This window comes from Drosophila mojavensis, unplaced genomic scaffold (genome assembly GCF_018153725.1).
Source record: "Drosophila mojavensis isolate 15081-1352.22 unplaced genomic scaffold, ASM1815372v1 contig_19, whole genome shotgun sequence".
Lineage (NCBI taxonomy): Eukaryota > Metazoa > Arthropoda > Insecta > Diptera > Drosophilidae > Drosophila > Drosophila mojavensis.
Genome location: NW_025318726.1, coordinates 5,282,199 through 5,297,320, shown reverse-complemented (window position 1 = coordinate 5,297,320; position 15,122 = coordinate 5,282,199). Strand labels below are relative to the sequence as shown.

The 15,122-nt window shown below is 35.0% G+C and overlaps 2 protein-coding genes across 2 annotated transcripts; one reads left to right on the top strand and one right to left on the bottom strand.

Annotated features, from left to right (window-relative positions):
- Positions 1-1,112: 1,112 nt before the first annotated feature.
- On the top strand, positions 1,113-14,530 carry LOC6572022. Its single transcript, XM_001998140.4, has 10 exons — positions 1,113-1,369; positions 1,424-1,820; positions 1,898-2,190; positions 11,966-12,133; positions 12,461-12,544; positions 12,877-13,152; positions 13,215-13,471; positions 13,531-13,586; positions 13,652-14,036; positions 14,455-14,530. The coding sequence occupies exons 1-9, from the start codon at positions 1,133-1,135 to the stop codon at positions 13,960-13,962; spliced, it is 2,079 nt and encodes a 692-aa protein (XP_001998176.3). The 5' UTR covers positions 1,113-1,132; the 3' UTR covers positions 13,963-14,036; positions 14,455-14,530.
- Positions 8,030-8,920, bottom strand: LOC122756913. Its single transcript, XM_044007810.1, has 2 exons — positions 8,494-8,920; positions 8,030-8,436 (listed from the first exon to the last, which is right to left on the bottom strand). Exons 1-2 carry the CDS (start codon positions 8,682-8,684, stop codon positions 8,319-8,321), a joined length of 309 nt encoding a protein of 102 aa, XP_043863745.1. The 5' UTR covers positions 8,685-8,920; the 3' UTR covers positions 8,030-8,318.
- Positions 14,531-15,122: the final 592 nt, after the last annotated feature.

The following is a 15,122-nucleotide window of genomic DNA, read 5'->3' as shown; positions in this document are numbered from 1 at the left end:
CAGCTAAAATCAGGAATACACATATGAATGCATAAATTTTGTGGTTCTGATCATATCTCCGCCTGAATTTTAACATGGATCAGGCCCTTCATTTCGAGACACTAGTCAATATGACAAATTTGAATATACCAATTTGAACTGAAATTTATGAAAGTAAGTTCGACTAGTTTGTTTCCTATAGTAGTACGGGTAAGCAGAATTTAATAAAAAAAATATATATAATATACCTTCGTAATGCGCAGTCGCCTACAATCCAATACAATGTTTTTTCTTTATAATTCACGGGAAAAATCAATAAAGTAATCATAGAGAACGCACAAAACATGTGAAGGAAATATTTTTTTAATTCAGTACTGTCTAATTTACTTTGTGGCGGTAAGCTTAATTTTGCCGGAAGTTTTTTTTTTCAATATTCTATTGGAACTAATAACAAGACATTTTAAAGTCAACACGACTCGATTTAACTTTGCTTCTTTTTTTTATTTTGTTTTGTTACGTAATTGCTGTCAATCAAAAAACCAATACTGGCGGTTTTTAATAAATTCTACGATAATAGTGCATCCCAAATGGCTCAAATGCAAATATGTGAAAGTGATAAATGTTGAATTGTCAATGGTGCAAGTTGTATTTATTTTCTTGTAACATTTGAAAATATTATTAACATAAGCTCCATATATTTTAAATATAGTATTTGTACACAATAGACTCATTATTTCAAAGCAATGTTTCTCAGCTATTATTCAACTTCATCTGAAATATTTGTAGAAAAACAAACACGATCGCTGTTTTCTAGGGTATACATATTATTATCATAAAAGATCTAATTGAAAACTAAAATACAAATAAATTGAGTTGGTATTGGTTTGTATGAAAAGCTTTTAATTTCAAAAGCTTTGGACTATTTGCCCACACTGTGATCGCATATACGACACGGGAATGTAAATGCAAATGATCATTTGTATTATTAAAAGAAGCATAGATTAAATTCTAGACGTGAATATGTGCATATTTCAGCAGAGACTTGCTTTCTATATATGCATATTAATTAATCATATGTAATTGAAAAACTCGATTGTGTCAAATTTTTCATTATTTTATTATTATTCCCATAGCACAAAAAGAAAAACACACGATGACAGCTGAGTTTAACTCGCGTAACACATTTCGCAAATCGGGTGTAAGTAGTCTAAGTACTAATCCTCGTAATGTAATTACTTCTGCGAATCCATCGGGGGGAAGTAGCGCGTCGCTTCTCCAAAAACAATTGTCATTTAAAACCCCAATTTGTTCGAATCAATTTGGTAAAGCTGACGAGGTTGAAATTATTGACAATTCTAATTTAGATAACTTGGCGGGACAATATAATAAGGTATTGCGCAAATACTTAAACGTCTATTCTTGATGATGAGAAAGTCTATTTTAGAACAATATCATTGGCTGGATATGTTGTGCCCCCTGTATATGGCTGCGCACCTCTGCTGCAGTGCACAAAGTCGCTATTACGTCCGCAACTTTACTAGTTACAACTTTATTGGTCGCATCGCCAATATTATTTCTAATTAGTACAGCTCCCTCTCCACTTCCAAGGGATTGCTATATGGACGGTGACGGTTGTTCACCTACAGTTGCATCTACTTCGGAATGCACGGAAGATATTTGCGAAACTGTTTCTTCGAACATTCAAGCGAGACTTAACTGGAATAAAGATCCTTGTTCAGAATTTAAGAAATTCAGTTGCTGGCGTCGAAAGTTCAATAAAAATGTAACGAACATAATTGAAATGGGTAACTCACAAAAATCAGTCGATATTCAAATGCTAAGTAAGTTGAACATTTCTCTATTATATGTATGTATTTATATATTATTATATATTTATATTCCCATAAATATTTTGTAGTGCTTCTGAACAATTCAAGTATAAGTGAAAATTTTAAGAAACTTAAAATCTTATATGAGAGCTGCCTTAAGTTGACAACAAATTCGAGCGATATACACCGCATCTTTAATCAATTAGGAGGTTACTTAACGGTTGGAGTCATTGGCCCTTCATCAATTGCACCGCTTGTAGCTAAAATCTATGAGCTTGGTCCCAGTCCACTTGTTGATATATATTATGATCTAAGTTATGGAAGAAGACCACATGTTCTTCTTATCATAAGCGGACCAAGTACTTCATCAGTTATATTAGAGGTATGTATATCATACAGTACGTTGTATTCATTAATTCATTTTCCAATTTGTGTCAACAAGTTCCCAAAGCAGAAGTAAATCCCATTTATCTTAGTTAGAAGGAGAAAGTAGCTAATACTATGTAAACCTTATACACAAGAGACACACATCGCCAAGTGTATTTAAAGTGTGGGTGTTTTAATTTAGTACTTACTACTTACTAATTGCTAACTATCAAAGACGTGGATTTTTCCCTACTTATTCCTCTTGAGTACTATAAAACCGTGAGCGAGATAAGCGAGTTTAAACAAGAAAACTCTAGACGAAAGTGCTCGACTCTAGATACTACCCTGAACCAAACTAATAAAAATACACATTTAGTATGTATTTAAAAATATAAGAAAAATAGAAATCTCATTTAATTAAATATATAAATATTTTGAAACAATTAAAAAAAAAACAAGTAAGAACGTTGCAGTCGGGCGATACCGATTGCAGAAGACTCATTCACAGCCCAAACGCTGTCAACCAGAGTATATAGTGCAATTTTCAAGTCTAGTGCGCAACAAAAAACAGGGCATGATCCCATTAAAATTGGAAAATCATCGATAGCTATTGCTATGATCATTGCATAATTGCATTCAAATTACATGCATATGTATATAATTTATACAATTTTGACTTTTAATAATATATGTATATGTATTTATATCCATATATTGGATACCGGCTTCAAGCTAGCAGCAGATCAGCGCGATTTTACTATACATGTGCACACACTCATCGTCTATTCTATGCGTACAGACAGAAGCGCGCCTTTTCTCACATTCTTAGAATTTCGATTGATTTCTGGACTTTATAGCCGTTACTGTAGTTTTGTCTGATGACGCTCTCTTATTAAGCTATTCTATTTTAGCAACTGAGTGCTCGAGCAAAGCAGTGGCGCGAGTGCTAAGGGCGACGCAAGTAACGTTAGAGGGGGAGGTTCGAACCTCTACTGTTTTTTTTTTTTTTTATACATATTTCGTTTTTTATAAAATAGATATTTTATTGGGAAGGTGCGAGCTTGACTGAATGGCACTTAATACTTTTCATTTTCTTAGTCGCATAATTTTATAAGCTTAAATTTGTTTCTTCTTCAATAGCCCTCAAATACATATACGCAAATACATACATATGTATATATGTAAGTCTGCACGCATAGCATCAAGCATTCCAGCCTTATACACGCGCTCATTTGTATGTGTGTATGTATGCACACATAAATGCGTACTCTAGCATATTCTAAGAATCTAGTTGCGATTGATTTGTCTTTGCATTGTTTTTGAATTTCCAGCCACCACTCTGGCTTTTCTTTGCTATGTGGCGTCATAACAATAATGTGATTTCGTTTTAACTACTGTTGATCGAAACGGTGCTGTAGGCTGAAGCGCCGACGACCATTATTTTAGCTATTTTGACAAACATGCTGTTTGGGTAAATTGTTTTTGTAAATTGCAAATTTTTGTTATTTTAGCTTCTTTTAAATTTTTAAAATTCATAAAAATGTTTCCTTTTGTATTATGAATATCTATTAAGCTTATTTATATGTACAAATGCATAAATAGATGGCTGACGCATATAAATGTCGCAATACGGGCACTGTAAATGCCGATTGCCACGCCCCTAGTGGCCGTCGACTCCTCAATTTTAGCCAGTTCTTAGAACGAGCAACCGGTTACCCAAATGCAAAATTTGAATTCTTACGCTCAAAAAATGTGAAAATTACAGGGTATTTTTCGATATGCCACGCCCCTAAAGAGGCTTAAAAATTATTTTTGGGGCATCGATAGAGGAGGCTACCAGTAACTTAACTATCCAAATTTGAAGCTTCTAGCTCTTAAACTGTAGGAGATATAAACTTTTGCGGTTTGCCACGCCCCCTATGGGCGGACATATATCTACCATAGCTCGTTAGACTTGGGTGATCAACCCGCGTATATATACAAAATTTCAGATCTCTAGCATCAATAGTGCCTAAAATATAGCAGAATTCGAAAAATCACTATACATATCTTCAGGTCCGATTTGCCACGCCCCTAGTGGGCGTAGATATATAATTTTTTCACCCATCTTCATAGAATTAAAACATTAGCTTACGTGCAAAGTTTCAGCATTCTAGGTTTATAACTTTAGGAGATACAGTTTTGTCCGGTTTGCCACGCCCCTAATGGGCGGAGATATATCTGCCCTAGCTTGTGATCTTGGGTGGTCGGCGCGGACCTACATACCAAATTTTAGCTTTCTAGCTCTTCAACAAACATGATTTCTGGTATATCGGAAAATGCATTTTCCGATTTGCCACGCCCCTAGTGGGCGGATCGAAATAGATTGCGTTCATACGGACAGACGGACGGACAGCAAGACGGACATTGCACAAAACCAATATATTCATTTCACTTTCGTGAATGAGTCTAAAAATAGAATCCGTGACTTCTCGATCGAGCGTCCCCCTAATCCCTAGACCACCTCACTGTTACAAGCTGCGTTGGCAAAACTGAAATGGGTTCACTGCTGCAGCGCCATCTAGCAAAACTAAATCAAACTAACTGCTGATGTGATTCTAAGAATCTGCTAAAATAACCAAACTAATAAAAACGCTCATTCAGTATGGTTTAAAATTCGATTTCGGTGTATTTAAAAATATAAATTAAAGAGAAAACTCATTTAAGTAAATATATAAATATTTTGAAACAATTAAAAAAATTAACAGCACTTGCGCCGCTCGGGATTCGAACCCTCTACTTATCAAGCGCCACGCCGCTACTCACTACGCCACCTAACTTTTGGAAGCTGCGCTGGCAAAACTGAAATAGATTCGCTGCTGCAGCGCCACCTAGCAGAACTAAACCAAACTAACAGCTGATGTGATTCCAAGAATGTTCTAGAAGAAGTTTGAATGTATGTATGTGTTTGCTGGTGCACATGCGTTTGTTAATTGGCCAAACATTTTATTACTTTTTAACGTCGATTGACTTAACGGGATTTAATGAATAATTTAATGAACAAATTAAAAAAAATGAAAAATCATTCACCATTTGCTATACTGGCATCTGACTTGAATTTGAATGTTTTTATTTGATAAAAGTATAACGGGATGATTTATCGAATTTTAAAAGCAAACTCGATATCCGCGCTCTGTATACGATCATTTAAAAAAAATTCTAGTGTAGTCTCTAGCTCTTATATCTTCTGAAATCGACGCGTTCAAGCATACGGACGGACGGACAGACAGACAGACGGAGAGGGCTAAATCGACTCAGCTCGTCGCCCTGATCAAGAATATATATATATAAACGCGTCATTAAACTGTTCCATTTTCTAATCGCGCAACGAGTTTCGGTGGCCGAAGTCTAGCATAGAACTGACTTGCATCGCACACTTATTCTATTCTGCCTACCATCAAACCACGCTCACGCGTCACGGCGCTGTCGCCGCGCTAAAACGGTACTTTCCAAAACTACAAAATGCCATCAGCCAATAGCATCTCAAATAAAGGTTGACGAAATCTTCACATTATGATGAAATAACATTCTTGCGAAATGCCTCACACACACACACAACACAAACTGCACACGCCGGCCATCCTGATCATTACACGACCTCGTGCAATACTTCCGAAATGTACTTTGCGATATACATAAAACATTTTATTGACAAATTATAAAAATTTCAGTTTAACAAAGATAAGTCTTCTTGCAAAACCACTACTAAACATTGACAAACGTAATCTTCAAATTCATTCATTATTCTTTTTTTTTTTTTTTTCATTCTTAAGCAAATATTTTATTTTAACATAATTCATATATTTTCAGTATCGTTAACTTAACAAATTTTAAACATTATCTCTTATGCTCTACACGCCGTGATCAAAACAACTGTTTTGCACTTGTGCTTGCATTTCATTTCCCGCCTATAAAACATAATCGACCAGCCATGATACGTCCAGTCGCGAATCACTCAAAATAGTAAAACCATTCGCATTCACATGCTGCACTCTAAATACTCTTAACAACTTCACTATGCATGCTGCGCTCGAGTGAGACCAAAACAATCACCATACTCTGTCATAGTACTCGCATTCTTTGTTCAAGGGAATCGAACACGCACAAGTACGAAGGCATGCAAAAAGGGAAATAGGCAAGTAGGTAGAAAGCGCACTTACTGCCGCCAATATATTGATTCTACTTGCGCCTCGACACGGCCATCCTGACCTTTACACGGCCTCGTGTAACTCTTACAAAAAAAGCTTTACTCAATGAATCAATTTATTCAAAAATTATCAACCATATTTCATTCCCGTTTCTTCTCTAAAATTTTTTGATAAGAACTATTTTCCATACAGAATCTTATCTTCAGGTTTTAGTTTCATTCTTGAACTAACATAATTCATCTTCTTTAACTTAATTCAACCTTCTTTATAATTCTTTACAGTCTCATAGTTCCAACTGATCTATATCAAATTATCTTATGTGCCAGACGCCATCACCAAAACATTTGATCTTTATTTGTGCACTATGACAAATTCTTCTCACTTTTCTTATCAGCCCTTCAAGAATACTGTCTCTTTCAACCGTTCTACATTCACTCATTTCATTTCTGTCTTGTTCAACCATTTCACCTTCAATCATTTCATTGCTGACTCTTTCAATCATTTCTCTTCCATTCAGCTCATTACACTCTCTTTCAATCATTTCTCTTCCATTCAACACATTACCGTCTCTCTCAACAGTTTCTCTATTATTCAAATCATTACTGTCTCTCTCAACAGTTTCTCAATACATTACTATCTCTTTCAACAGTTTCTCTATCATTCAATTCATGACTGTCTCTCTCAGCAGTTTCTCAATACATTACTGCCTCTTTCAACAGTTTCTCTATCATTCAATTCATTAATGTCTTTCTCAACAGTTTCTCAATACGTTACTGTCTCTTGCAACAGCTTCTCAAAACATTACTGTCTCTTTCAACAGTTTCTCAATACATTACTGTCTCTTTCAACAGCTTCTCTTTCAATCATTCATATCAGCATCACGACCCTCTAATTCAACTGATAGCTCATAGTACCTTTAACTTGTACATTTGCTTTACAAACTTTTATTATTTTATTTCATTTTATTTTATTCATTTATTTTTATTTATTTTTTTTTTTTTCTTAGAACAAAACTCACTTCGGCCAATCTGGCGTTCACACGTCCTTGTGTATTACAAATACAACAAACTGAGTTTCCAAAATAAAAATTATAGCAAAAGGCTTTTTACTAGATCATCAGGACAACACAACTCAATAGGATAACACATTAACTCGTGTCCCTAATAGCAGCGGATCAATCCCAAATTATCAGTAAGACTCTCAGGTATAGTGTCTGATATCCATCAATGTATTTCACATGCTAGGTTCTACTACTCTCCACTTCTCTCTACTGATGTCTTTTTCAACGCCTTCAATTTCACATCTCCTTCCCCTCTAAGACTTTCTTTTCCTATACTCGTTTATCAAAAATAAAATAAAAAAGCTCATTCACATCAACATTTAAATCCTGGCAATTTTGCAACAAAATATTCCTGATCTTATTTCAAAAATTGCAACTTATTCATAATATGAATTATATCAGAATCTTTGTGCTGTTCAGCCATAAACATGACCCATTCTTCTACCCTCTCTGTACTGTAAATTAAATGAAAACATCTATAAATAAGCACACCTTTGTAAGATGTGTTACATTTAATTCTTGATGCTTAAGTTAATTACTATCAGTAAAAAAAAGACAATATTTCAGTCCGTCCAATAATAATAATGAAAATGCTGTATAGCAGCACCCACAGTAATTGTATTTGGTAAAAGGACACCAATGACACCAAAATGAAACTCGACAAACAAACAAACTCGACAAATAAATGTTTGTTTTTTTTATGGGCTTTAACGAAAGATTTTAAATATTTTTGCATATTATATATTCCAGTATTACCACTTGCTTTCAACATAAAAAATTTACTACCAACAAATTTTGTACTTAGCTTTTCTCTCATCAATGAAGATTGATGGAATCTCATTCTCCGCATTCAAACATCTTCCCATTACATACGGCGGCACTACTCCACGCATTTTGTCATTTGTAATTTTTTTTACGATTGATGCCACTTTTCTCTTGTTCACTCTCGGTTTCGTTGTTCGAAAAAAAAACCGCAAGCCTGTGAACATGCACGAACATGATCCTCCTCGCTGCGCTGTTAATTTTTTACAAGTTAATCAAATTTTAATTTTATTGTTTTATAAACTTTTACCTCTTGATGTCAAGCAAAGACATTTCTTCCCGCGAAGTCATCTTCTTTTTGTTAAATGTGAATGCTTTTAACTCGGTTTGCAAGTCATATCTTGTGCGCACATTTGAGGCGAAGGTCATGCGCTGCAATCTGCTATCAACTTGAGCCAGCCTAGCAAGCGTTACGGAACCTGCAATCTCCTCTACATCCATTTCACGCAATTTCGCAATAAGTGACGTAAGTGGCGTCGTGACGCTGTCGCCGCGATAAAACGGTACTTTCCAAAACTACAAAATGCCATCAGCCAATCGTATCTCCAAAAAAAGCTGATGCAATCTTCACATTATGATGAAATAACATTCTTGCGAAATGCCTGACACACACACACACAGCACGAACTGCACGCGCCGACATATACTTTATGGGGTATGCCACGTCTCCTTCTGCCTGTTACATACATTTCAACAAAACCATTATACTCTGATTTCACATTTTGAATGGGCTTAGGGTATAAAAATCAGTGTTTGAAAAGCTGACAGTCACAGCAGCAACAGTCGTAAAATTTTGTCTGTGCTGTGCTTCTGCAGCCCACAGTTTTCGCAGTTCTGTTATTGCTTGAACTATTGCTGCGAGCATTTTCGACAGTCGCAGTCGCAGCAAAAGCAAAAACATTTCTTGATCAGCAGCGCAGCGCTTCAGGAATCGACAGCTTCGGCAGTTTTGAGAATGCTAGAACTGTTGATGCGTGAACTGGCGACAGTCGCAGTCGCAGCAAAAGCAAAAAACAATTCTTAATCAGCAGCGCAGCGCTTCGAACTGCGTTCACTGCGACAGTCGCAGTCGCAGCTAGAGCAAAAACTGTCGACTGCCGAACAGCACAGCAGACAGCTTCCACAGTTTTTGCTTTGCTTAGTTTTGGTAACTTTTGTAACTGTAATTGCCGAAGTCACTTGCGGCATACTTTGTTGCAATGAAACCGATCGTAGGCGTAGTCTTGTATTAATGTACATCCGAGCAACAGCAAAAATGTCGCGTAATAAACAATGTGATGTTTGGAAGTATTTTGATACCAATGAGGAAGGGGACTTTGCTACATGTAAAACATGCAAAAGCAAACTTAAAACCAATCGAATTTCAAATTTAAAAGCCCATGTTGTCAATGTACATCATTTGAAAACGACTCCTCCTTCCGAGCTGTCGGAAAACTCTTCTATTTGTTCGTCGTCTAAAATTATACGAAAAAAAAATTTTTTTAATTGAAATGAACAAAAAGCAACTAATAAGGTCATACATTGGGCTCGTTACGGAGGACTCCATACCGTTAAATGTGTTAAATTCTGATAATATGCGAAATATTTTAAACCCAATTTGTGACGGCTTCAAGGCAACCGACGGAAAATCAATTTGTTTAAACGCATCAAATTGCAAGAAAACTTTAGAGATTGTTGCTAATAATCTACGCAAAGACATGAAAGATGAATTGAAAAACAAATTACTTTCACTTAAAATTGACAGTGCTTCGCGGCTATCTCGAAACATTTTTGGAATAAGTGCGCAATTTATTAGCGAACTGGAAGTAAAATCCCGTATTTTAGGGATGGTCGAACTAAAAGGTGTCGGATGTAGCACAAGCAAAAGCCTCGCTATAGAAATTATTAAAATATTAACAAAATATGAAGTAAATCTAAAGCAGATAGTATCAGTTACGTCTGATAATGGCGCGAATATGCTTAAAGCAACGAAAATATTGTCTGTTGTGTCCGAAGAAGAAATCGAAGAAAATGAAGTTTACAGTAATGATGAATACTTAAAAAAAAATCGATCTCATAGAAGAAATGCCAGAGATGACATTGGGCAATATTCAAGTTTGTCGCTGTGCTGCTCATACTGCGCAGCTTTGCGCTCTAGATGTGACTAAATTTGCAGCCATCACAAAATACTTATTCACTTGTCGTAATTTGACGAAATATATTCGAAAACCATCTAACGGATTTCGTGAAAATTTTGAATTTAAAAAACAACTGGACTGCCCAACTAGATGGGGTTCAACGTATACAATGATTAAAAATTTAAAAGCAGCAAGGGACGTGCTAATGAAAATTGAATCAATTAAAAATAAGCCCGCGGATGAGAATTTCGAAATTGACGACTCCTTTTGGGAGTTCATTGATAATTACACTTTTAATCCGCTACAAAAAACTATTAAAATATTTCAACAGGAGCAATTACATTATGGTAATTTTTATCCGCAGTGGCTAAAGTGCAAAATATGCACTCAAAAAATTATACAAGATGCGACCCAGCCACTTACGAAACAAATTGGTGAAAAAATATTGGAATCTTTTAGAAAACGTGCAAATACTTTAATGCGCAATGATAATTTAGTTGCCTGTTTATACTTGGATCCCCGGTTTCATCATACCATTTCATCAATAGAAAGAAATGAAGCTGTAAAATATTTGAAATCTTTATGGGATCGGATAGTTGAGATCAATCAAGGCGTTGTTGCGGGCTTTTGCAACTAATTCAACTTCCTATCATTCCAACGTTGACTTTTATGACATTGAAGATGAATTGTTAAATGAATATTTAACACAGGATATTGAAGTCAAGGCTAGTAGCACAACCGATGTACACGCGAAAATTGAAAATTTGCAGCTTTCCTTTGTCAGAAGTGATGCAAACATTTTACAATATTGGAATGAGAAGCAGCTCACTGATCCCGAGCTATATGCATCAGGCAAAGTTTGTTTTGCAATACCACCCACTCAGCTGTGTACTTGTCTACAATTTTACTTTTTAAAGTTTACTTATTAAAATTATTAATAATAAAAAAAATATTAATAGGTGACTATTGAACGTGCATTTTCCACACTTAAACTGGTTTTAACCGATTATCGCAATCGTTTAAGTGCAGAGTCGCTGGAAAATATATTGCTTGTGATGCTCAATCCTAGCTTCCTGGAAACAGCAATTGACAACCTGCCGCTCTTCCAAGAAGATGACGAACAAAAAAATAAATAATCGCCATTATAAATAAATAATTAAAATGTTGTTAATTTTCATTCATTTCGTTTATGACGCACAAAGCAAAGCAAAAACTGTGGAAGCTGTCTGCTGTGCTGTTCGGCAGTCGACAGTTTTTGCTCTAGCTGCGACTGCGACTGTCGCAGTGAACGCAGTTCGAAGCGCTGCGCTGCTGATCAAGAATTGCTTTTTGCTTTTGCTGCGACTGCGACTGTCGCCAGTTCACGCATCAACAGTTCTAGCATTCTCAAAATTGCCGAAGCTGTCGATTCCCGAAGCGCTGCGCTGCTGATCAAGAAATGTTTTTGCTTTTGCTGCGACTGCGACTGTCGAAAATGCTCGCAGCAACAGTTCTAGCAATAACAGAACTGCGAAAACTGTTCGCAGTTTTTTAAACACTGATAAAAATCATTTTCAATCTGCTTTGTATTCATACTATTTAATGGAACCAATATTAAATTTCTAGAATAAAATTCGTTGGATGAGCCCCAAGGCACCTCCCAATCGCTTACGACAAGGAATACCAAATCTCTTGCCAGATTTAATTGATCGTGTTTTACCAAGTCACTTATCATATGATCAACGTGTGTCTGAGAAAGAGACAATTATAGAATTTATAAAGGATCTTAACAAGGTATTACATTACATGTCCATCTAATTTAAATAGTATATAATTTAATTTCTCTGGTAATATCTATTTCAGGTGAATAGATATAAACGTTGAGTATTTTCGTTTTTTGCCTTGAGTATAAGTATATTATCGTGGGTATCCGATTCTGATGAAGTATCAAAATTCCCCCAATCGCTTTTAGTTCTTTCTTTTAAGGAAGTCAAGGATCCTAATGATTCCTGTTTATTAAATAAGAAAACAAATGAATATCATGTATCACCAAATTCAATTTATATTTATATTTTTTGTATATATATGTATTATATATGTATATATGTATTTTGTTTTTAGCTGCAAGTTGAGCAATCACGACGTGGATTTTGGGATAGCTCTGTTTTGTATAATATTTCTAGTTTACATTCGATGTACCCAGTTGTAAGTAATCTTTTCTTTATAAACAATTTTCGAATTTGTTTTGAAGTTATAATTTTATATCGCATCAAAGATATTAAAATAGAGGATATACCTTTTGAGCGAAGTTTATAAGGTTTGATTTAAATTTGATAAAAATATTTTATTTGCAATCTGACACATATTCAAATATGCATTTATAAAGTACCATTTTAATTTAGAGGCCAATACACTGACCTTCATATTTTTGTATTATCTAATTGCCTAGTAAAGTTGATATTATTAATTTGTTAACATTCTAAAATAGTTGCAGTGATTAATCTTTTTGCTTACTAATTTTAATGACAATGTTTCAGCTAAACTGGACATTATTAATCCCAAAGAACTGGAGTGGTCCAATAGTTGTAAGAAATGCAGATTATCTGAAGGCGCTGCAATCATTTCTTACAAAATATCCATCTCGAATCGCACACAACGCTATGCTATTGTTAAGTGTACTGGAAATTTTACCAAAAGATTTTCCAACACCAGAGGTGTGCACACGCTCTACTATGTGGGCTTTACCAGAATTAGCATCAGCACTGTATATTTCGCAATATTCGTCAATTGATTCAAAAGACATAATAAAACGGGTACAGACTTTTATATCTCTCCAATTATATGATGATAGTGATATCTAAGCTTATGATTTTAGGCAGATATAATCTTCAAATCGCTCAAAGCTCACCTAAAACGAGCTCCTTCTCTAAAAGGCGCTGCGCTTGTAAAGCTGTCAGCATTAAAAATTCAATCAAAGACATGGGAAGGATTCACGAACGTAACCCAATTAACAAAATCAGTGGAACGCCTTCAGATCACGCCGGATAATTGGCTTGAAAATATTTTAGAGATATATAAAACGAATAAAATCGTACCGAATAAAATAAATATGGACTTTAGCTCCCATGATGCGTAAGTGTAAAGTGTGTATAAACACAACAAAATTAAGTTACGGATTTTTTTTATTTTAGATGGGCATACCCTATTGTGTCGACCATATTCTATGATACATTAAGCCATTCAATTGGTGCGTAGTAAATGTTGTGACGGTAAAAATTTATAATCTATAATTTTAAAATTTAACATTCACAGTTGTTCCTTTGTCGGTCATACTAATACCATATTTTAATGCACGATTGCCTCCATATCTGCATTATGCTTCAGTTGGCGTTTCAATCGCCAAGGAAATTTTGCGTTCAATAACGAAAAGCTTTGATGATAAGGCAATGCGTTGTGTTCCGCATTCCGTCAATATATTTTCAAACTTTAGTCGCATGGATATATTAATTCATTCTGGAGGAATGCAAATTTCATACCATTCCATGCTTTCACTCACTGGTCCAATCAAAGGAATGGCACGACTTCCCGGGTTGAATTTGACACCAACGCAAATTTTTTTTTAGTTTTCTGCGCAAGAGCTGTGTTCTGAATCAAATTATCTAGGAATCGATACTAACGCAACAGAGTTTGACCACATGTAAGTATAGCATCTCATTCTGTATGTCTTTCTATCCGTTTGAACTCAGCGAATTTGTAAATATGTACAATACAATACATAGTATACCATGTTCACATGGTACGTGTATGTGTATGTGTATGTTCATGCATTGTTTCACAATGTATATTAATGCCTAAAATAATTGGGATATAGTCGCTGGGTTCAGAATATCTCTAGCCCACCACTCCTTACTAGAGCACTCGCATATGCTTATTATACCTTCGGTATCAAAGCCTATTTCATTAGAACATTAGTACATTCGGAGGTTCATTGTTTATTATTTAAAATCAATTTTTTTTTTATTGACAACATAACATAAATTATAGACTCAAATTAAAGAAAAAAGTATGTATGTACTTAATCTGGCTATATTACTAAAGGCTTTTGTACATTTCAGATTGGGTTGGCTCATTGCACAAGGAGGCAGTGCGACAGAAGTTTTTAAATGTCCGTCGGGCTCTATGATCAATATACAAAAAACCTGTAATGTGCTCTAAAAGCAAATCGGAAATTAAAATAAAAAATTAAATAAATATATTTTACTAAAGTAACTTTATTAAACTCTAAAATATATGTATAAGAAATTTTTAACGGAGCAAAATTACTAAGCAAGGATCTAAATTGAAAGGAAGTGCTTTGTGGCGTACTCCATTTTTATACCCTGAACCCATTGAAAATGGGAAATCAGGGTATAATGGTTTTGTGAAAAGTATGTAACAGGCAGAAGGAATCATCGCAGACCCCATAAAGTATATATATTCTTGATCAGGACGACGAGCTGAGTCGATATAGCCCTGTCCGTCTGTCCGTCCGTCCGTATGAGCAAAAGGATCTCAGAAGATATAAGAGCTAGAGAGCTGAAATTTGGTATGCATACTCGTGTATACCATAGGCAGTACAAGTTTATCATATCTTTTCGATAACTCATCCGATAATTTTTTTTATCGAGAATAATCGAAAAATCGACATTGTTTTTTCAGCCTAATTTTAACACTTTTAGACCTAAAGACTTCAAATTTGCGTTGTATATAAAGTTAATGGATACAAAGATTTTGTAATTTACAG

Excerpts from the sequence above, each read along its gene's own strand:
- LOC6572022 (XM_001998140.4), top strand. The coding sequence starts at position 1,133 with ATGACAGCTGAGTTTAACTCGCGTAACACATTTCGCAAATCGGGTGTA. Across the intron at positions 12,134-12,460 it reads TTATAAAGGATCTTAACAAG|CTGCAAGTTGAGCAATCACG; the intron begins GTATTACATTAC and ends TTTTGTTTTTAG. Across the intron at positions 13,153-13,214 it reads CAAAAGACATAATAAAACGG|GCAGATATAATCTTCAAATC; the intron begins GTACAGACTTTT and ends TTATGATTTTAG.
- LOC122756913 (XM_044007810.1), bottom strand. The coding sequence starts at position 8,684 with ATGGATGTAGAGGAGATTGCAGGTTCCGTAACGCTTGCTAGGCTGGCT. Across the intron at positions 8,437-8,493 it reads TCTTTGCTTGACATCAAGAG|CGCAGCGAGGAGGATCATGT; the intron begins GTAAAAGTTTAT and ends AAAAATTAACAG.